Source organism: Solea senegalensis, linkage group LG15 (assembly GCF_019176455.1).
Source record: "Solea senegalensis isolate Sse05_10M linkage group LG15, IFAPA_SoseM_1, whole genome shotgun sequence".
NCBI lineage: Eukaryota > Metazoa > Chordata > Actinopteri > Pleuronectiformes > Soleidae > Solea > Solea senegalensis.
The window spans coordinates 10,579,289-10,601,930 of record NC_058035.1 but is presented as its reverse complement, the minus strand read 5'-3'; the positions used below and the strand labels follow the sequence as shown (position 1 = coordinate 10,601,930).

The window sequence follows — 22,642 nt, the reverse complement described above, 5'->3', positions numbered from 1 at the left end:
AGTTTGTGAGCAAAAAGTGCTCTTTTAGGTTGTAGCTGAGTGAACTTAGTCTTTGAAGCTTAATCTGTGTACCTAATAAAGTGGCTGATGAATATATACTACAGGATTGTGTAATGTAGTGACACCATTTTAACGCCTTAAACTATTGTGGTTCAATTGTCATGCAATGCAAACTGCAGAAAAAAACAAAATAATTAAATAACAATACATACTGCGATATGATTTCCAATATCAATATCATGTTTTCTATTATTTAAAAACATAATCGCTATTAAACTCTGTTATTGTTAATAATTGAAATGTTTCTGTTTAACAAGTGTTTTTTGTTTTCTGGTCATAAAAATGTTTTAACCACAGTTAAGCAGTTTCTTCCATTTTCACACAGGAGCACAACTTAATTCATATCTCGCAATTAGAATAATTATTTACTGATTTGAAACTTTTTTATTATCATGATAGGATTTCTGTCCTGACACACTATATCAAGGATAATATGCAAAGTAGTGGGTGTTATTTAAGTCAGATATTTAATAAGGAGCTACTCCTGGAGCAATGGGAGATTTCCAGGTTGTAATTAATCCACTGGTTTATAGATGTAATTGTTGTTAAATTGACCATAGGTGTGAGAATGGATGGGTGTTTGTCTCTATGTGGTTTCTGTGATGGACTGGTGACCTGTCCAGGGTGTACCCCGTGTTTCTCCCCATGTCAGCTGAGATTGGCACCAGTGACCATGTGACCCTCATGTGAAGGATAAGGCAGTAGAAGGTGAGTGAGTGAGCTTTTCTTTATTACATAATACCTCAAAGTAAAACAGGCACATTTACATATTTATGAGAGATGTACAGTTCAGTTTAATATAAATGGCCATTCATTTCTCACAGGGTGTAACCAGGGAGTTTTCTGGCCACTAGCTCAGATATATGCTGATACTCTTTTCTAATATCCAAAGATCCAAGCTCATCCTTCATCTCCTCTGCCTCCTGTTGCTCAAGGGAAGACACAGAACCTGTGGAAAATCCTCGAACAGGACTGCTGGTTTTGGACTCGCTCCTCTGACTTCTTGATAGGAAACTGTCAGCAACTCCACTTCTTTCCACTCCGCTGCTCTCCATCACCTGCTTTCTGGAGCATATGGTCTGTAAGGAAGCCGACTCATCTCTGTCACCAGCATCGGAGGAAAAGCTGAGGAGAGAGGCACAAGTTCGAGGTCGTATGATGTGTGTGGCCCTCAGAGACCGCTGTGGAGAGCTGGACGTTTTGAGGGGCACAGGGAACACAGCTCTCTTGTGGAGTGAAGCAGAGTCCGGGTTGCAGGAGTCGGAGCAGACAGGAGACTTTGGAGTGTTTACTCTAGAAGGATCTGGACTACTCACAGGGTCAGGAGAGTAGGCATCACTGAGACTGTTAAAGTCATCAGCGTAGTCCTCTTCCTCGTTCCCTTTCTCACTGGAGTCTGAAAATGAAGACTTTCGGCTGCTTTGTGTGCTGCTTCCTAAGGATTCAAATTCCCCTCTGTGTCTGCCAGATTCAGGCGGTGATTGATTGGATTCACTCTGATGTTCACTTTTCTCTTTGTTTTGGGCAGTGCTGTCACTATCCACGCTGGGAATGTGAATACATGTCAAGTCTCTTCTCTCAGCAGGGGAAGGTTTTTCTAAAATTCTCTCAGAGTCTCTTTCCTGTCCATCATGATATTTCCCCTGCAGGCTTCTTTGTCTTCTTGTGATTGAGTCCACTTTTATATTTTGCATCATTGTCTCAACATTTTCATTGAGATTTGAGAATTTCTTTTGGCTGGACTTTACCAATTTATCCTGTGGCTTTGACTTTACTTTGGCCACACTCGTCTGTTTATTATTCTGTATTAATTCAATACATTCACGTTGTACTTTGTGAGGAGAAATTTGTTTCAACCTCATATTGAATGTTTTGGTGCTTCCAAAAACAAGTTTCTTCCTGGTAGACTTACTGGAGCTTTGCAAACCCTCTACTTGTTTGTCCTTTTTTTGTACAGTTGTGGGCTTAACTGTTGAGGTAGAATTTTCTTTTGGAGAATGTGAGTTTCTTAAATGTGGAGGCTCTGTGGATGCAGACCTGTAAATCCATGCTAGATTGGGATGAATGGGCAAGGGCTGCTGAGGATTTTGACCATTTAAATGTGAGAGTTCAACAAGAAGAGCGTTGAGTAGAGGCAGCTGTTGTAAAGTTTCCCCAAGGCCACTAGGACTCTCCTCACTCTTTTCTTGGTTTCTTGGGGGTTTTGTATCATATCTCACTCTGTGGTCCAGTTTTGGGACACTTAGACCAACCATCAGCTCATCCTCAGAGCATGAGTCTTCAATTGTGAACACCTCAGAGTCTAGAATTAGTTGTTTGTTATCCCCTTTAGTGTTCATGTGTTTTTCCTCTGCAAACTTACTGTAGTAAAGTTGTGGGGGGCAGAATATGTTTAAATCCTCCTCCTTTTCATTTTCAGGGAGTGTTTGAGAGGTCTGGGCTCTCAGGCTGCGTTCGGTGGCGACAAACACAGCAGCATCCTCTTGCTGGTCATCACTTCTCCTGGTTTTTGAACTTGCTGGTGCTTTGTTTCGTGTGGATAGATGGGAAAGAGGAAGCGATTCTCTCGATATGTTTTTCTCCTCCGTGCTTTCTTGCACATGTTGTCCTCCGTGTACTCCCGTGTTTCCAATAGTCTTCCCGTCTGCAGTGTGTGGCAGTAAGTTAGTCCCCAGACTTATAAGTTTATAACTCAGGGAAATGAATCCAATGTTCTCCCCTGTGAGGCTGCACATGCTGACGTGCCTCTTTTCTCCATGTGATGAGGGAACAGAAACACCATGCTCGGCCACATCCTGCATGATCCTGTCCATCACATTAGCCATTGATATCAAGGAGGAGCCGATTAATTTGGGAATCTCCTCTTTCACATCCAGCACCATGACATAGAGAGGAGTGTTAGACAGGTGTGTGTGCAGGGAGCTCAAGTTCATGAGGAAGAAACAAGACTTGCCTCTGTAAAAGACGTATTCTCCCCGTATATGTTGTCCATGCTGCCCGGCTTGGATTATGTCATCACTTGCATGTTGTTGGGGAGAATAAATTAGCAATGTTGGGAAATCTAGCAGTCGAACAGCAAGAGCTAGCTGGTCGGAGACGTTCGTGTCTTTCTCTACTCGGATATTTTCCACCAACAGCTCAAAAGAAAACAGAGTCTCGACGTTTTTTCCTCCTGACATCCTGAAAGTCGTGTAGCCGCGAGACAGCACGCAGATAAATGACTCAACAAGCGAATTTGAGATATTCCACTAACGTTAGCTCAAACCGGCTCCATGGAAACAACCGTCGCGTGCATTTTACGTCATAAAGCGCTGCAAGGCAACATGGGAAATGTATTTTTAGTACTTAAGACGTTAACCTGATGAGATAAGATTATCCTGTAACAGTTCCATAAAGGGACATTTGCATTCTTACAGTAGCGCACACAGTAAAAAAGGGTTAGGAAAAGAAAAATAAAATAAAGATAATAGTTGTGAATTTACGAACAACATGTATGTAACACGTATGGAAAAACAAAAAAATAATAAAGAAACATAGGCAAACAATATTGAGAGAAATTACTCCACTTTCCCACATAATATTATATTTTAAGTTGATGAGAATTACTTGTTTTGTTATCCTCGTTTCTATATCTGTTATATGTGTACGTTTATACAGAAAATTTGATTTAAATTAAGTGCACTCATACCTGGCCAATGATTTAACTTTATTTATTTTTATTTAACCAGATAAAAGACCCATTGAGATCAACCGTTTCACAAATATTAATTATTCACTGCGAGTATTGAACACATTATAAACAGAGATAATGAGTATATGAACTGAATGAAAATAAAAGCTACTATACCTTTTTTTTTTACTCCACAATGTGTGCTCAGTAAATTATTTCACGATCAAACTACAGAGAGAATATTCTTGTGTGTTTATGAAAATGCATTACAAATTTCAAGCACATGGATATGACAATGATAATTTAGAAAAGTCAAGTTTGGGGGCAACTTTTTCTTGAGTTCACCAGATGGTGCCACTGCAGGACCTACTGGGTTTGGGGACTAAAATAATGATGAAATTAATTGCAACAGACTTTCAACAACAACAGTGATTTGTTTTTTTAAGACAACAGAGGTGAAGCACATGAGGTTTTGAATACAATTGAATTAAATCACACAATTAGGAACTTGGACCATCTTTTTGAGGACAAAAAAGATCTCTGAAACAAACATAGAGGTAATGCAATAAAAAGAAATACTTATTTGTTTTTAACCAAAACATAAATATACAGTACATGTATTCCATGACTTTTAAAAATTAAACGTGATTATTATTTGATCAAATACTTTATCAGCATCAATCATTTTTATGAATCCTTTCTTCATTTGTTGCTGTTGAAAACATAAAGATTTTTAGAAATCTTTCAAATTAAAAATGTTATTTGTTTGGCAAATAACTGAATTCAGCTTTTTAAGCCCAAATTTGATCCAGCACACTGGGCTTCTCTGAGAAGCATTATATTCAACCACTAAAACTATTTTGTGTTGTTTTCCATAATTCAAGTAAATCACCACAATTTCACATCTTATTCATATAAATACGTAGCCTATGTGCTTTACTATGTTTTCAGTTATTTTGGTAAAACAGTAAATTTGAAAACAATTATTATATTTTAGCATTAAAAATATAATATTGGTTAAAGAGTTTCTACGTGCTGGAGTATGAACCATTACAGGAACATACAAAAATGATTTTAATAATTACCAATACTTATAATTCAGGGCAGATATGGCATAAACCTTACATTGGGCAGTGATTAAGCACAACTTGTTAACCACATATATATACATACATACACACTCTTTTTATGGAGAAAATTCACTAATATTCATTATTTATTACAGTATCAAACACATAACGGAGATAATGAGTGCAGATAGGAACTGTAGGTGTCATGAGACATAATGTATAAAGATTAATATGTAAATGATATGCATTATATGTATTATATTATCCATATCATGCTGGGAAACTGCCCTCAAAAACACGCGGTACAAACTACAAAAAAAGAAATAACATGAGAGTTGGGAGCAGCGTCGGGTGGGCGGAGCCTCTGTCCTGCGTGCTGTCATCATAGGAGCGGATAGGTGCTGCTGCCGCCGCCGCTGCCGCTGCTGTTGGATGGATTTCGCTGTGGTCTGAGCCACTTCAGTCTGGAGGCTGAGACCGAGAGAGTGAGATGAGAGAGAGCGACCACTGCAGATACGCCTGGTTTTATATGTTCCACTCTTATAAGGATAACTCACTCACGAACAAGCTCGCAGCTCGCAGGACTCCCGGTCACACTGTGAGGTAAGAGTCGAGTGTCCGTGTCCGTGTCTTGTGAACCGAACCACGGAGCGAAAAGTAGGACTGTAGCTTAAAAAACAAAGTGAGGAGCCGTGTACGTAACGGCACACACGGAAGGTAACCGTGAACACAAAGGATAAAGTTACTTTGTACGCAGACGGAGAAACGGGAGAGCAAGCCGTCTATGTATAGCCTCATATTTGTGTCTATTCATATATAGTGTGTGAGCTGTGTTGTGTTGGTGACTTATATTTTACTCCAGTTGTTCATTTATCTACGAAGCAGCATGAAAACGGGACGATGTTGTGTCAAGGGTTAAGTTTCACGTTTAATTTCCTATTGCATATGTTCCATGTATTTTCTTTAAACAAAAGATAATGATATTGTCAGTGCGTCACATTACTGGTGGTGTTGATAGTGTGTGATTTGGGCTGGGGGGGCAGATGGACTGGGTTTTCTTAGGAATATTTTTGAATGAAACGGTTTGGTGGAGTGCCTCCATGAAAACAGTGGGGGGCGATAAAAGCATCGTTGTCCAGCCGGTCGCGGGTGGCAGAGCCTTCATATGCTTGTTGAATTGTCCTGACTGTGATTTTAATAAAAGCAGCAGTCACAGCAGAGCCTACACTCCACTCCGCTGTGCTGCTTGTTTGGGTGAACTTTGCCTGGTGCAGCGGGAGATTGTGTCCAGACAAAGGACACGTTCCTCTAACATCAGAGTTGTTTTGATGCTCCATAAATAATATCCATCAAAAGCTGCTTGTACACAGCGTGTGCTTTTTTCTTCTTCTTCTTCTTCTTATTATTCTCTGCGTTTGCATTCAGTAGACAGTGCATTGTTTACTCCAGTGAAAGGGTAAACAAGCCTAAATGTTGTTTGTCCTTCAGTACCATGTCCTCTGCTGTCTTCCTGCAGGAAGTTTATCCTTCACAATAACTAAAGCCCCAATAAAAGGACACAAAGAGGCCCAGTCCGCTGCTGCAGACACAACATCCAGGTTCTCTGGGGTGTACATCTAAGTTTCCATTGCTTAATTTCCAGTGGTCTGGGTTTATATCCTTTTGGCTTCACAGCTCCTGTCTGAACAAATCAGCTGGAGCATTAAAATCAATAAGACCATTATATTTCACAGCCTTTTATGTCTGGGAAAGATTAGTTTTTCAGTGGGGCTGTGCTCACATAAGTAGGTACAGCCAGGGTGTTTTGAATTGGATTCAGAACATCCATGACCTAGTATAACATTTAATTTATTTTCCTTTAATGCACTGTTTGGCTGAAGTCCAGCATTCAGGGAGGCATTCCATTAACTGACCACTCTCCTGAATGAGTATAAAGACATGTGTAGTGATATGTGAAGAATATGCTTTTATTGTGCAAGCACACAAAAAAAGCCCCCAATTAATCTGATCATTGTCCTTATCATCGTGCAGCTGCTTCTATTAATTAACCTCTTTCCACATTATGCATATTTGCACACAATACTTAACCTATATTACCGTTCATTTGAAGTGGTTCACTTTGCCGGCATGGAGATTTTTCTGTTGGAAAATTATGTTAGAAATGGACAGTGAACAGTTTTCCACATACTGAAGCTGAAAGACGGATTAAATACAGGCTCTCTCCTTATGTGGAAGAAAATTAGACTGTTAAGGTGTCCTACTGCTGGAGGTAGGCCTACTCAGCAACCGCAACAATAACAATGCAAGGTAAAACGTTGCACTTGTACTTTGAATAGAGATATGTAGCATTGTGCAATCGATAGAGTTCAGAGAGGGCCTCGTACAAGAAATGTCTTCTCATCTGTTTCTAAAAGCGATTAATGAATGACTAAATGACAATGGGGTAATTGAGCCGGATAGATATGTCTTTCAAAATAAAGTTATGTGCACAATGTATGCTCAGCTGAACAATAAGGCACCTGTCAGGTCTGGCAGAGAAACGGCGTCCTGTGACATGCCCGCAGGCCATATCCAGTTGTTATCTTTGCAGAGCTGTTAAGGATGTCTCCTGGCCTTGTGAGCTTGGAGACGCCCCACTAGAGTTACAGCCGTTGATGTGTTGTCTTTGTGACACAGAAATTAATTGTGACGATATTACCATAACACACACATGTATGGGGCTTTGTTTTGGAAATTGTCCAACAGTTGTGGATGATACGGCACCTAACAGTCTCTGAAGCATCTTTCTTTTGAGCAAAATTATTGTACCAATGTTTGTTAAATCTGACTGAAGCTGCTAAAACACCATTCCAATTGCCAGTGGGTGTCCCAATCATTTAAATTATGTGTTTGATGAAGTTTTAAAAGAAACAATAGCTACAACCAGTAAGGCTAATGGCTGGAATGTTGTGAATTGTTGTGTTGCACTGAAAATGGTGCTTTTCTGGCAAGAACAGAGTAGATGAAGAGTAAAATGGCATGTTCATGCGGGTTGTACATTCTCACTGATGTCGATTAGAGTCGAAGCCGTTGAAAAACCTGTGTGCAGTGCAGAGTCCTTTGACCTGGGAGTGAATGCTGATTATACAGATTTGTAAAACGTCTGAAGAAAAAATGACTAAAGGCTCAGACCACATTTGTAAAGTGGTATGCATTTCTCTTATTGTACCATGGAAGCATGCCAAACCATGTGGCACCCCTTACCAACAGATTCCACATGCCATGCATGTGATGGGGATCAGGAAACCTGGTCTGGTCAGTGCCAGCTGACCGGCTGGCTGGCTGGCCGGCCAGGATTCACAATAGACTTCTCCAACCAAATCCTGTTGCTTCAAAACCAACCAACCAGCAGACAGGGATCACATGCTGCCCGCTTCTGTTGTGAGAGCCAGACTTTCTCTCGTCTTTTTTGTCAGCCTTTGTTTTGTTTGCAGTCTAGATTTATGGAAGGACTTAAGCCTACTCATCACTGTCAGGGAAAGCACAGATGTCGTCATTAGATCAATGTTTTTTTTTAATGAATCAGTGCCCTGTTCCAATAAGGTTCTGTTTGTCAGGGATGTGTGTGGTTTACTGAGCAATGTGCATAATATGCTTCTTTGTCTGTGTACACACAAAGAAACATATTATTTGTCAGTGTACAGACAAAGAATGGAAATAACTCTCTCGTGCGCCGAGTAATCACTTGGATCATGTATAACGTGGACAATCCCATAAATGCTCCTGAATTATTTGCTACATCAGTGCCAGCAATGGTTCGCATTAGTTTGGAATAAAAAAGTATCCATAAACCTTTCACATGTTTATCTGAGGAATGTTGAAGCACGGTTATTAAAGGATCTTGCGCTCTCACTGCGTCAAGGTCAGCATGTTTGGCTCTTATCTGGTCTTTCATAATTTTTGTCTTAAGTGCTCAGTTTACAACCTCTCATGTGTAATCAGTGTAATGGCATCGAGACCGCATGTTAAACAGTTCAGCGGCAGACGTTTTTCAAAATGCATCTCTGGGTCAGTGCGCATCTTAAAGAACAACAGGAAGATCCCTCGAGTCCGCCACGGCTCTGTGCTTTCGTTTGTTGTTTGATATGAGACGTTACAGCCTGTGGAGTGTTTCTCAAGGGTATGTGTGGACCATGGCCTCATGTGCCACGAGCATGTTTATTTAGCTGTGTCTAATAGATGTATCATTGGTTAATGTGACCTTCCCTCGGTTAAACCTTTTAGTAGATGCAGTTGATTTGACACAGAATGTTTTCGATCACATCGTTTAAAGGCCCTTCAAAAAGAAATTTCTCCGTTGTGTACATTTTAGGAGGAAAGCTGCAGTTTTTAACTTTTTCAAATGTTTATCTTATACAGAAATAAAATCAGCTAAAATAGCTGCCTCACCAGGCCCTCTCTTTCTCCCTGCGCTTTAATTTACCACCCTCATGCCACTCAGGCAGCTGCTTGGCCGTCATACTGGCCGCAAGCAGTGCCATGGCATGAGCGGAAGCTGCAGGATGGAGCAGATGGTATTATGACAAGTCAAATGTCGATTGCGCTGTTGCTGGTGATGACACTGTCAACCTCCGCTGACACACACACCCAACTTTCTGAAGGACCGAGGAAGAGGTGAGGCGTGGTGGCTGTGGGGAGGTTAAAGGTTTGAGACCTCTGATGACCGACTTTGCCATCACTGCTTGTTCGTTCGTTGCTGTATGTTTAATGGAAAAGACAAGTCATCTGATAACTTCAGCCAGAGCCATGGATGATATATGCTTCCCTTTATTCATGTTAGATCTTATTCATAGTGCTTTCGCTGCACTGGAGACATTGAATAAGCTATGACATATTGCAGTACCTTTACACGTTAGATATTATAGATATTGTTGTTGGTCATGCAAGCGGATCAACCCAGTGTTTTCGTGTTTAACACTGACCTTTGGAAACCCCGCATAAAGTTTCATGCGACTGACAGATGGAGCTACATATAATCTTTACTGTATGGCTGTGGATTAGTCAACACTGATGTTAATATGGGATATACTGTATTTTCATCTGAAAGAAAACCATCAACTCTGCATATCTGATGTAACGGTGTAAATGTAACGGTGAAACAGGTCAGCTGTGTTTTTAAAGGAAGATTATGATCATCATAATTACTAAACATTGTGGAAAATCAACATTCTTGTTGATTATAGAGCAGCGCGTCAAAATGAAAGGCTTTGTACTGAATCTATTTGTCCTCACACAATGGCTTTATTTAAGCCTTTGATATCCTTTCACAACAAATTCTGCCCAGTGGACTGCACGACAAATACCCCTGTCAGAGCTGTAAGCATGGTAGGATCATTCTTTGTTTCACTGATTCAATAATTTAATGTCACTCTGAAAAACATCATTTTCATGCATTATGGATCTGCACTTGTCAAGCATGTAGGAAAATGTGTCTTGCCAAGATGAATTATGTCTGTACCTCCTATTCCCTTTGGGACTCATTAGTGTCCATATCAGGAATGTTGGTGAAAAGGCCATTGAAAGTTGCTGACTCTCCCTACATGTTTTGTCTACATGTCTGTCACTGGGCCATAATGGAGAGAATGAATGCTGGCCAATCATTAACTGGGCGGCCACTGAGACCACGGACCAGTCATGACCCGCGGGGTTAACTCAGACTGCGTTCCCCTCAGCAGCCCCAGACAATCGAGACTACTGACCTCTGGTTGTCAACCTCCAATGGGAGATAAGAAGGGATTTGGTTTAATGCTGATGTGCATACCTCCTTCCTACTGTAGCGAAAAATAAAGGGCTTGTCTGTATACAGCCAGATACAGAGTCTATATTGCATTCCATTGTGGGATTTGAAGACTCTCTCTCTCTCTCTCTCTCTGTATCTCTTTTCATTCATTGAATTGCACTTATGACAAGCAAGAGATGGCATACTTGGCTCCAATTTGAAGCCTCCAGATTCGTGAAGTTGCCAGAGCCACGTCCGTTCTGAAATAGGAAATTCACAGACGTCATAGGAACCAGGAACCTACTGTACAACACCCACGTCCACTCATGTTTACCCTGTTTTATTGTCTGTTTTGCTCTGAATGTGAACATAATTTACAAAATTGACATTATGTTCTAAGAAGACCTAAAACTAGAAACTGAGACCATTAACTTCAAGCACTTGCTCATAAAAATGATAATAAATATGTCATAAATCATGACAGTGTGGGGGGTTGTGGATGGTGCTGGCTGCACTGTGAGAATCACTTTCACACCATTCAAGCTCTGCTACTGAGTGAGAAGCTGTAGGTGATGATTGTCCATGCGTCCACCATGTCGTGAATCACTGACTACCTGACTGACACGGTGGTGGGTGTTACTGGTGCTATCTCCGTTCCTGTTAACCTGATACACCACTGAATTTGTGCCACCTGCAGATTTTCTGTGATGACTCTGCAGTTGTTGGGTGTATGAGGGAGGGACAGGAGGAGGAGTACAGGACACTAGTTGATGATTTTGTGATTTTGTGGCATGGTCTGGACCAGAGAGACAGTCATTGACTTCAGGAGGAAGGTGGTGGCGCTGCAGCCTCTGTGCATCCTGAATGAAGATGTGGAGATGGTGGAGAACTACAGATACCTGGGAGTCAATATCTTCTGCAGACTGAACTGCATGGCTGTATACAAGAAGGGGTTGAGCCGACTCTATTTTCTGAGGAAGCTGACATCCTTCAGTTTGTGCAGATGCTGGAAATGATCTATGAGTCTGTTGTTGCCAGCACTCTGTTCTTTGCGATACCAACACACTGAATAAGCTGATTAGGAAAACTGGTGCCATCATCGGCTGCAAGCAAGAAACATTTGAAGCTGTGGTGGAGAGGAGGACACTGAACAAACTGTTGTCAATCATGGATAAGTCGGATCATCCTCTCCACCGCACACTGGACAGACAGTGGAGCACCTTTTCAAAAAGACTCTGACAGCGCTGCTGTCACAAGGACCGGTACAGAAAACAATTCTTGCCACATGCAATTAAAACGTTCATCACATCTGCTCTGTCTGACAGAGAGAAACCTGGACCGTCTGTCACTGCAATTTCTCCAATTTCTCTATTGATACTATCTGTCTGTCTGTCTGTCTGTCTCATTATATATATGTATGTATGTATGTAATAATAGCCATATCGGACTCCTCCAAAGCCATAGTAAACTAGAGGTGTTATTATAGAATCTAGGCCAGTACTGTTCAAACTCACCTCATGCAAACATTTGTGCCCTTGACTGTCTAATCGACCCGGGGTGAGCCAAGGAGCAAATAGCCATCGGATGAGTTGTTTTTAAAGCGTATAACTACGCTGACTTGTTTCTGATAGAGGTTGATTGTAATTATCAAGTCAAATGGAGCAGAGCTGTGACAGATGTGCCATAAAGTGCGCAGCTTTATCGCTTGTGCATGCGTGTGTGTGTGTGTGTGTGTAAATGACAGAGTCATTGAGGCATTGCTATTACAAGTATCCTTCACTTAACCTCACCAGTGCACCGCAGTGCTTCAACACTGTTGTTGAGCATATGGGTCTGTTGAAATTCAGTTCAACCCACATGAACAGTGGGGTTGTATAATGTGAAACACATTTGTAAGTATTACATTGTAAGTAGGAATACAAAATAGCTAAAAAAAAAATTAAGGGATATTTGTTCAGGCTGTTAGTGGCTGTTTGGTGTTTTTGATTTGTCCTCCTGCTTTGAGTGCAGCTCTGAAAAGGAATGTACATGTTTTCTGGGTATCGGCCCTTTTACAGGAAGGAAATTTCTCCTAATCAGCCCTTTATCAGTTGTGAGAAACTGTCTGTTTTTGTTCGTTCTTTTCATGTTGCCAGCTCACTTGACATGAGACAAATTACAAAGTCCTGTCATGGTCTCTCGTCTGTCATTGTGTTGTTTTAAAAGCTCCGACTTAACATATTGGGAGGAGAAGGATATTGTTGTGTTTCCTCTGGTCCACATTATAATGAGTTTAGTTTATTGAATATTTGAGGTTTATACCAAGAATCCCAAAACTGTGATCATTTTCAGTTTAAATTTATTTTTTGTTTTTTTTATAGTGGTGCTCTGCAGTTGTTTTGATTGTGTTGCAGTCCGGAAAAATCTTTTGAAGTGTTGGGTAGAACCAGTCTGAGACACTGTAACATTCTTTCAATTCTTTCATTCTTTTGTGGATTCCTTTTCGGTCAGTATACACACTGAAATGCTATAACGCGTAAGCATCCTTGATACATACATATTTTTCCTTTTTATAGTTCAGTTAATTTTACACATTTGAATCATGCACTCCATTAAACCAGGGCATTGCTTTGTAACCTTGTTATCTACTTACTGAAGCACAAAAATACATGTACACAATGTTGCCTTTAGCCTATTCTTGTAACTTGCTGTTCCATGGCTATTTTAGCCAAGCCTGAGATACTGGAGTTATTGGTGTGTGTGAGAATCACTTTTGCACAGAGTGGAAGGACAACTTAAAACGGAGAGAGGCTGAACTGTGCAGGCCTTGCACTCAGACTGGCCTCTCCTTGTGCATGGTGCTGCTGCAGCAGCAGCAGTATATAATGTGTTTAAAGAGACCCAGTTCAGCCAAGCAGAGCTTATTCAAAGCTAGAGGAGTTTTATTCCGTCTCCCCCCCCCCCTTCTTTCTTTGCTGCATCATTTTGACTGTCCTTCCTTTTTAATGCAATTTGTAAAGGCTGTTGACGTAGAATAATGATCCAGAGTGACAGTGGCCTGATGTTTTTTTTTTCTTTTCAGTTGCTTCTATAATCACAGTGGCTGCCAATGTGGGGGAGATCAACTGCTCCCCTCCTCCTCTCCGTTGAAGTGTATTGAAAGCTGCTGTGGACGTTTGGAGTTTAGCCACAGGGGTGGGACTCTGTGGCATCCAGAGCTAGAGGGGCAAAACATTTGACACTGATTGCTAGCCTTTATATGGGTTTACTGCCTTAAAAGAAGAAGAAGCTAAAGAAAGGATATTGCATAACACATTCAAGTAAACAGTGTCTCGGACACTATTTGAAGACCCTAACAAGAGGCCCGTTCAAGTAATTCATACAATGCCTAACGGTTTCACTGTGTATTCATTCATTGCTTACTTTCCCCAGGCTATGTTTACTGGAAGCCCGTGGAACCTCTCTGAAATGTAAACAGGACTGTTGGGCCACATACAGAGCAGCTCTGGGCTGCATTGGCTCTGACCAAAACACAATGAACACATTACTGCTGGATACATAGCCAGGTGCTGTATATCTGACCACAGGAGCAGCTGTATAATTACACAGTTCTCATCTGTCTCAAGGCAATCTCTGTTTAGGTGGGGAACACAAACACCAAAGGACAGAGGTCAAGCCTCCAACTTGTTGATTAACTGACTTTACACAGGAAAAGTTGCAAATGTGTTATCTTTCCCACAGTGATATTTTTATGGCTAAGCTTTTTTTTTTCAGGAAACTCATGCTAACCAGATTTCTCTGACTTTCCGTCCTCGATTAAAGAAGCAGTTTTTCATTAAGCGACTCTAAGCAAGGTTACTGCAGAAAGCAAGTAATTATCAGGTGATTTAAACGCCTGTATACACACTTGCTCTCATTAGGTCACACACCAAGATCCATTCTCTCAGGTAGTGACATTTGACATTTTCTTGGGGAGGGTAAAGAGAGAAATGAGTGTCAGTTAATTGTTTCCTGTCATTTTGTTTAATTTTCACTGAAAGGTCATCTAAGTCTGAGGATCTGGGGACTGTCTTACATTCCCCCAGACATTGCTCAAACAAACCTGGTTTCATCTGTGCTGCTGTTTGTTGACTTCATGGATTGCTGCAGCACAATTTCCTGTGGGACCATGCGTAGGTTTAGAGTGCATAATGTTATGGACCTGTGAACATTTTCTTATTATAGAAAACAGGGGTGTAGGGAAATATTGATACACTAATGTATTGCATTATTTTATGGCAGAAATATTCTGTTGTGTTGTATTTAAGCCTATGAATACACAATTGACAGCAGGCTTTTGGTCATTTGTCTCTCCCTCTCTTTCCACTCCTCTCACTAGACGAAAAGCCCTGGATATTTATATAACAGTGTTATTTTTAGTACTGGAGCTATTCTTAAAATACTCCAATAGTGTTTGTGGGGGGAAATTACAGCATATCACCTTGCTTTTAGTATCCCTATATATTGCAATATGTCCTGTCTTTATCCCTGTATGAGGATATGCATGTATTTCCAGATTCTTTCAAATGCACTGCTCTAGTAGACAATGGACGGTTTAAGGTGACACACCCTTAACCTTGAGCCTCTACTTGATGGGATTTTGCTCCAGGGCAATCACACTGGAAGATAGTCAGTGAGTTTACATGCATGTTAAAAGACTGATTTTAGTCGGACTAAGAACATAATTTGCTTAGTACAACTAAAATCGAGCTAGTCTTAATCGGACAAACCTGGATAATGCGATTCATAGTCAGATTACTCCTACATGTATATACTTAGTTGGACCGGATTTGTACTTGGCTTTCTGCTCATGCACCAAAATTTCGGTCTTGGTCAGACTATGGCCTGAGTTCGATTAAACTGTGCATGTAAACATACTGTATAGTTGTTATTGATGTACTATTGCTGGGCATTGGGGGGCTTTATTAATGCTGAGAATTCAGTCCACCTAAATGATAGACTTTCTGTTTGATCCGGTTGGTGAACCCAAATTCATGTTGTACAGCTTCCAGTGCCTGGTGTTCTCTCTAAATGCTGCCTTCTTGGTGACATTCTTTGGAGCCTGCTGCAGTTTAGAGATAAGGAATTGAGGTTAGAAATCTGAGCATATTTGGGACGACGGGGTAAAGTCTGGCCAGTTCTATGATTATGGACAGACACCTTCCTGTGCACTTTCTTTCATCATGTGCTTGATATATGCTTGAGCGTGGTGGCAGCACATTAAAGAATCCAACTCTTTTCATGTCATTCAGAAATGCATCAATATTAATGCCAAAGGGCTTCCATATGTATTCACCAAATCTCTCTGGAGCAAATGCTGTAATGTGCTGTACAGCTACATGTTTTTATCTCTCTCCCCGTCTATGCACTCTCCCCTCCCCCTGCCATAAGAGCACCTCATCAGATCGTTGGCCTCGATCAGTTCTGAAGGTCAAAGGTCTCTCGAGCACTGGGGGCCATCACGTCAGGTCCGATTAGTGCACTTGGCTCTTGGTGGAGGGAATGAATTCATCCGCACTCATCTCCATGGACACTTTTCTCTATTAAGCATTCAGGAAGGGGGTTGGTAAGATCAGGGTGTAGTGAGGTATGAACAAGGATAGAGAGGAGACGTGAAGGCTAAAAAGATCATCCTTCTCTTCCTTTTCTCAACACCTTTATGGATCATACATGCAGTATGTCCGGCCATGTTTGGCACTCTTGGGGTACATTATGGTCAGGGTGGTGCTAGACTGGCTCCACCCATGACAGTTGACTGCATTGGCGACACAATGACGTCGCTCCCTTGTGACCGGTGTTTTTTTAACGCCTGCTTGTTGAGACAAATGGCCACAAAGCAAGCAGGGGAAAAAGAGCTGCTGGATGGCCTCCATTGTTTTCTGTTGTGTTGCGTTCAGTGTTGTCGTTCATTGTCGTCGCACCGGTATAACGCCACGCTACGTATCTCACTGGCACGGCCGTCAGTCGTAGCCCACACCCCGCCTACCAAGTAAAGTGCTAGCAGTGCTTATGACTGGCAGTAGAGCTAGGCTAGCATATTTTTGAGTATTCAACCTAATGCTTTAGTATACAATCCATGTTATTAATCTGCACATGGAGACAAAAGCATACATGGGCATCTGTTCTTGTAACACTATGCATTTGTGTGTGTTTATACATAGGTGCACATGTGTGTATGGCTCACAGAGGGTGGTTAGACTTTGACACCCTCTTAGCCACCACACCTCCATTAAACACACCCACTGCATGCCATGCCAGCTGCAGCTGTTAGGCCTCAGTGCAAGAGATGTAGAAAATTCCTCTCACTCTGCAATTAGAGCCGCAGATTGCTGAATAGCACACATTGCAATGTCCTAAAATTGCACATGGTTGCCTTTCTACTACAAGAACACTGAGTAAATAGAAACTGATGAGAGCGAAACATGAATAAACCAGCCCCGTGTGGCTCAGAGTTGACAGATTGTGTTTTGTGCAAGCTGCTCCTTGTGATGTGCTGTTACCCTGGTTAAAGAAACTAAAGGGTGGAAAAAGGCCTCATTGATGGGGTGGGTTTCTCACGCCTGACTGAGAATGTTCGCTTTCCATCGAGTCAAGTGGTGTATTGTGATCTCAACCAAAGAAATGCAAATATATAGAACAGATGTACTATCTCCTTTTTTCCCCGTTTGTGGGCTGGAGTAATCCTTCACTCCGATGGAGATTGTGTTGGTTGCACTCTGGGTGCAAGACTAAAGTGTTAACAAGGAAAAAGCCATGTAGCCCTGGCACATGTAATGACTGCCCGCCTTTCATGGCCTTTTCTCAATAAGGCTCGATGCTCAGGAAAGATAAATGGGGGCTTTTGTGGCCTTTGCCAGAGGCAGAATTACACAATGATGGACACACACAGAGCAAGGTCTTTTCCAGAGAAAACGGCTAAAAGCAGCATTTCTGCATTTCCCTTTCCTTTCTTTTTCACTCCTTCCTTCACTTTCCCCTGCCTTTCACTCTCCCTTGCTGCACAAGTCTTTTTCTCCTCCGTGAGAACTGGAACCTAGCTCCCATAATGTTTCCATAAACGTGCTGAGGGAATGGAAATAATTCAGATCATTTCCCACTGCCTCCCTCTATCAACTCTAGCCCTACACGCATTCTCTTTACAGGGCTATGGACAGTACTTAAGCCTGTTTCCTTTAATGATGCACAGTGTTTTACACGGCTCTGAGCACAAGAGTGCACATTAAGCATCTCATACACCCTGGACACTGACGCCTTAATAAAGACTTCACCAGGCAATACCTTGCTCTTTCACCACTTCTTTTTTTAACTAAGAATGGCACAATGTGGAAATAATAAACTAAAAAACAGCAGTGTTTTATTACCTTTTATTCATTTGTAAATCATCTTCCCAGTGTTTGACAGCCTAATGTTGACTGCATGACCTAATAATATATGTATATATGTATATGTATATGTATGCATGTATATATGTGTATATATGTATATATGTATATGTATGCATGTATATGTGTGTGAAGTGTATGGATGTTTTAACATGCATTGTAGGTGTAGAAATCGCAAAGGAAGTTAAGGGCAGCCTCATTCCTCATTTGTTCATCCTGACAAAATTCCTGAATAATATGATTTTTTAAACATCTCTAATGATGACATCTAGTGCTCTATATCTGCGTCGTACAGCTGTGTGACCGATGTGTTGTTTGCTCACACGCCGTCTCTCTCTCTCTCTCCTTCGAACATGTTGACCCATAGGCCAGTGGGCTATTTAAACATTTGTTACATTTCTACCGTCCTCTGACACCATCCTTAGCCCTGTCGCTTTATCGCTTAACTTTCCTTTTGCCTCATGATCAGATTCCACTTCTCTGTGAGGAGACTGCTGCACAGAGCAGACACTTGCAGTTTGTAACTGCAGCGTCACTCTAAATATTGATCGCTTGCTTGGTATTATACCTGATGTTTTTTTTAAAGCATATATGATTGAACACAATGTAATAGCGGGGGCCACACGGCAGTGTAGTGGTTAGCACTTTCGCTTTGCAGCGAGAAGACCCGGGTTCGAGCCCCGGTTGGAACAAGGGCCTTTCTGCATGGAGTTTGCATGTTCTCCCCGTGTGTGCGTGGGTTCTCTTCGGGTTCTCCGGCTTCCTCCCACAGTCCACATGCAATGTAAAGGTATTGGACACTCTAAATTGACCGTAGGAGTGAGTGTGAGCTTGTTTGTCTCTATGGCCCTGCGATGGACTGGCGAACTGTCCAGGGTGTACCCCGCCTATCGCCCGATGTAGCTGAGATTGGCACAGCACCCCCCGCGACCCTCTGGTGGAGGATAAAGCGGTTAGATGATGACTGACTGACTGACAATGTAATAGCAGTAACACGTTTTCTCTATAAAAGAGGAGTCTGCTCACATTTTTTCTGTCGCAATGTCCCTCTATGTGCTCTGATCGTTCTGTTTCGCGACCGTTGATTGTGCCACAATATGCAAAGCAAATCGGTCTGGCAATACCAGGCGAAGGAGACTTGGTATTGTTTTCCTTTTGCAGTATAACCCATCACCCCTTGTTATTCAGGGTCTCTCCATCATTTTACTGCTTAGAATAGCCATTTTCTTCCCCTTTTCTCCATGTTGCTCTTGGCATATTGTTGTTTTAACTGTCAAGTTGTGGCTGTCTGGGGTTTTACATGTACATGTTGGTTGTTGCCTACATCTGCAGACCATCCGGCCAGGAATGGGCGATCTCTCATGTGGATGGCTGCTCTGGGAGCATGTGTTTTTGATGCCACTTGTAGCTTTGAAAGTGACTCCTTAAAAGAGATGCCAGCTGCATGACAAACCCGGGCTGCCCAGTTCTCAGGAATTCTTCAAGAGCCTTTTCTCTCTAAGCTTGTTCATGGTCTCTGGAGAATAAGGGTTTTCACTTAATCAGACTGCTCCCTTTGGAGAATTTCATTAATTACAGGAGGAAGTTGCAGCTCTGGTACTTTTCTGGATAGTCACAGGGCTTCACTTAAAAAAAAAATCTTGTTGTTGTCATTGCTATTTTGGTATCTATGTTCTACAACATTTTCCCTTAAGTCTCTGACTGACTTTAAGCTCATTATGGATAATCAATATGTCAGCAGGTTCTGGATGTCACCCTTGTTACACTGCTACTGTGTTTGTCAATGTTGTTCTTCAGTTCAGCAGCCAGCTGTTGTGCAAGTATATGGCACTGGCAACTTTGCCCATGCTGCTGTTGGCAAGATACTTTCCAGTGTCAACTTTCTTTTCCTTCCTGACTGTCGACTGCAGCTGCACACATCTGTAGAGTAACACCCTTGATCTGGCGTGTAGCGCACTCCCTCCTGACAAACTTCCAATGAAAAACAGCTCTCTGGCCAGCGATTATTATTAAGATGCTAATTTTAACTTGCGCAGCCGTCGGAAACCCCTTATTATTATGTGTCCCATGGATGAAACGCGTCATCTGTGACTCACTCAAATGTGCTGAGCCGGAACTATTGGTGTCTGCCAACTTTTGCCAAAGTATAGCCTGTAGGCTGTGGTGACAATGTTGGTGCTCTGGGTTTGTAGAGATCATAATCATATATCCATGTGTAATGAATGAGCATGTACAAAATATAAACAAGGTTTGGACCAGAACTAACTGCCGAAGTGATCCTCTGTGTGTCAGGGTCATTGTTCAAGTGTTCAAAAATCTACTATTTTGCTCTGCAGTGGGAACAGAACAACATTGTGGGCTTGGCCCTTACCAGTTGATCTGTCTTTAGGGAAGGACCATAACCAGATAGCAGTTTGTTGAATTATCCCAATTTATAAATTAATAAAAATGAAAAACACATGTTTGTGCTTCAGTTGTTTTTCTCATGATGACATTTTTATCGTGTGACCCCTTGGTGGAGAGATTGTAAAGGACTGCTCTTAAATCATGTGGTTCATGTTGTCATTATGAAAAATAATGTTTTACGTTGTTTCACTTGAACCTCGGCGACGGCCTGTGTTCGCTGTGTGTCTCTCTGCTTTCCGTCCCTCAACTCTCTGTCTTTGTTATTAAGGGCGGTCTGCTGTCACACAAGACTGTCATATGTAGAAAGAGTTGCCTAGCAACAACATAGAGGGATGCAAAGCCACTGTTTACTCTCCACCCCCTCACCTCATGTACCCACTACCCCTTTCTCTCACACTCCCTTCCACTGACAGAGAAATCGAGTGGCATTGGAGGAGAGTGGAGGCAGCACAGCCTCCTGTGCACTGATGAATTCAGACAACAGATACCGAACAAACTGAGAGGAGTGGAGAAGGTGCAGAGGGAGAGGGAGAGGGGCGGGTGACATTCAGAGATGCTGTTTCTGCCTGTTGCCTGCCAGCTGCTCTTCCTCCCTTCCTCTCTGCAGGAGGAGAAACAGGCCATTTCCCTTAACAGCTCCTCTCCCACTCTGCATAACTAAGGAGAAACTTGTCCTACCACAGCATGCTGTTATCAGCAGGACTAAAAATACTGAACAGCAAATGTATCACATGCCTGGCTATCATCACACCTTCCTGAAAGAGGGCTCAAGCCAAGCGGATCCAGGTGCCTTTAATTCACTCTTGATTATTCAACGTCCCCTGCTGGAAGCAATAAGACAAAAGGCCTTTGTTCCTAACCACATTATGCTGTTTTAACTTGTTTAGTACTGCAATTACACAGCAAGGCTGAATGACTTGTTTAGTTGTTAAGTTTGGTTTTTCCTCCGTGAAAATTCTGAATGTTCTAACACCCCAAGTAAAACTGTCTAGAATATGACAAACGTAGTAGGACGTTGTCTAGGTGAGATGCATTCACAACAGCAGGAGGATCCGAGCGAGCGGGGGGGGGTGGAGCTTAACTCAAGCATGCAGAAAGCAGGGCACTCGTCTGTTCACACTCACTGGATACAGTACTTTTTTTTCTTCTGCTGCATTTTCACATGAGCTCATTTGGACAATAACCTGCGATCATACCACTGAGACAGCAGTCAAATCTCCAGAGCAACTTCCGTGGACATTTGCATGAACACATACAATCCCTCCACACAATTCTTGGAATTATGTGCATGTCTGAAAGCAGCTTACAATAAAATTAGCAGGTGTATCCCGAATTGTTAGACCTGGGTGTAACTACTGATGGTTAACACATTCCCATTGCCAGTGGTTGTTCTGCCCTGTGTTGTTTTCTTTTCTCTCCTGCGTCACCTGTGTGCGACGTCATTGATGCATCAAAAATTAAATGAGTCACAGGAGAAAAAAACAACTCCAGATTCTCAGTGATAAATTCATAGTGGTTAATATTTTGCACCTCTCTTAGACTCAGTCTTTTAGGTGATCCATTGTATGTCAAAGTTTTAAAAAGTATATTATTTGCTGCCAACATTAATGTTAATTGCTATGCCAACATCTGACATGGAACAGAATAAATGCGGATTAAACGCATTCCCACACGTGAAAAACCTGTTAAACCCCAGATCAGATGCCTATTTTGACCAGTGCGTATAGGGTTACACTGTATTTTGATGAAACTGGATGACTGTGTTTTATTAGGTGTGTTTAAGAGATATTTAAAATTGCTTTAAATTCATCTCAAGGGGTGTCTTAAGCAGAATGTTTTGCACAATCATAATTCAATGAATTGTTCAAGGTTGTAGGAAATGAACTTCTTTACCTTTGTTCGCAAGAGTTGGATGACAACATACCCCGTGAATTCTTATGGGAGGAGAAATTACTCTCTCAAGTCTGCTAAACATAAATCTTTACCTGCAGAAGATGCTTACAGTAGCATAAAAATTGAGAGCAGGGTTAAAACTTGTATAAAGCATGCAGCATCCAACTCCAGTATAAAGTTTAATCTGTAGAAGTTAAAAAAGAATTGCTATAGGGAATTAAAAGGAAATTTTAAAAACTTAATCAACAGAAACTTTGAGTCCCTATCTCCTATCTGCACATGAATAAAACAAATGACACCTTGTGTGTCTCAAGAAAAAAAAGCAGTTCTCCCCAAGCCTCATAAGTTCACTGTATGTCTTTGATGAGTTCAAACTCACAGCTGT

The 22,642-nt window shown here is 41.7% G+C and overlaps 2 protein-coding genes across 7 annotated transcripts in view; one reads left to right on the top strand and one right to left on the bottom strand.

The window, feature by feature from the left end:
* Positions 1-772: 772 nt before the first annotated feature.
* On the bottom strand, positions 773-3,355 carry map10 (microtubule associated protein 10). Its single transcript, XM_044045216.1, has one exon. The coding sequence runs from the start codon at positions 3,237-3,239 to the stop codon at positions 879-881; it is 2,361 nt and encodes a 786-aa protein (XP_043901151.1). The 5' UTR covers positions 3,240-3,355; the 3' UTR covers positions 773-878.
* A 1,873-nt stretch (positions 3,356-5,228) lies between these two features.
* The window catches only part of LOC122781430 (signal-induced proliferation-associated 1-like protein 2), an 80,034-nt gene continuing 62,620 nt past the window's right edge, over positions 5,229-22,642 (top strand). For all 6 annotated transcript variants that reach the window (XM_044045073.1, XM_044045071.1, XM_044045072.1 and 3 more), the window contains exon 1: positions 5,229-5,403. The gene's annotated coding sequence lies outside the window, so the exon portion shown is untranslated. The remainder of the gene's footprint in view (positions 5,404-22,642) is intronic.

Coding starts and splice junctions, on each gene's coding strand:
- map10 (XM_044045216.1), bottom strand. CDS start 3,239: ATGTCAGGAGGAAAAAACGTCGAGACTCTGTTTTCTTTTGAGCTGTTG.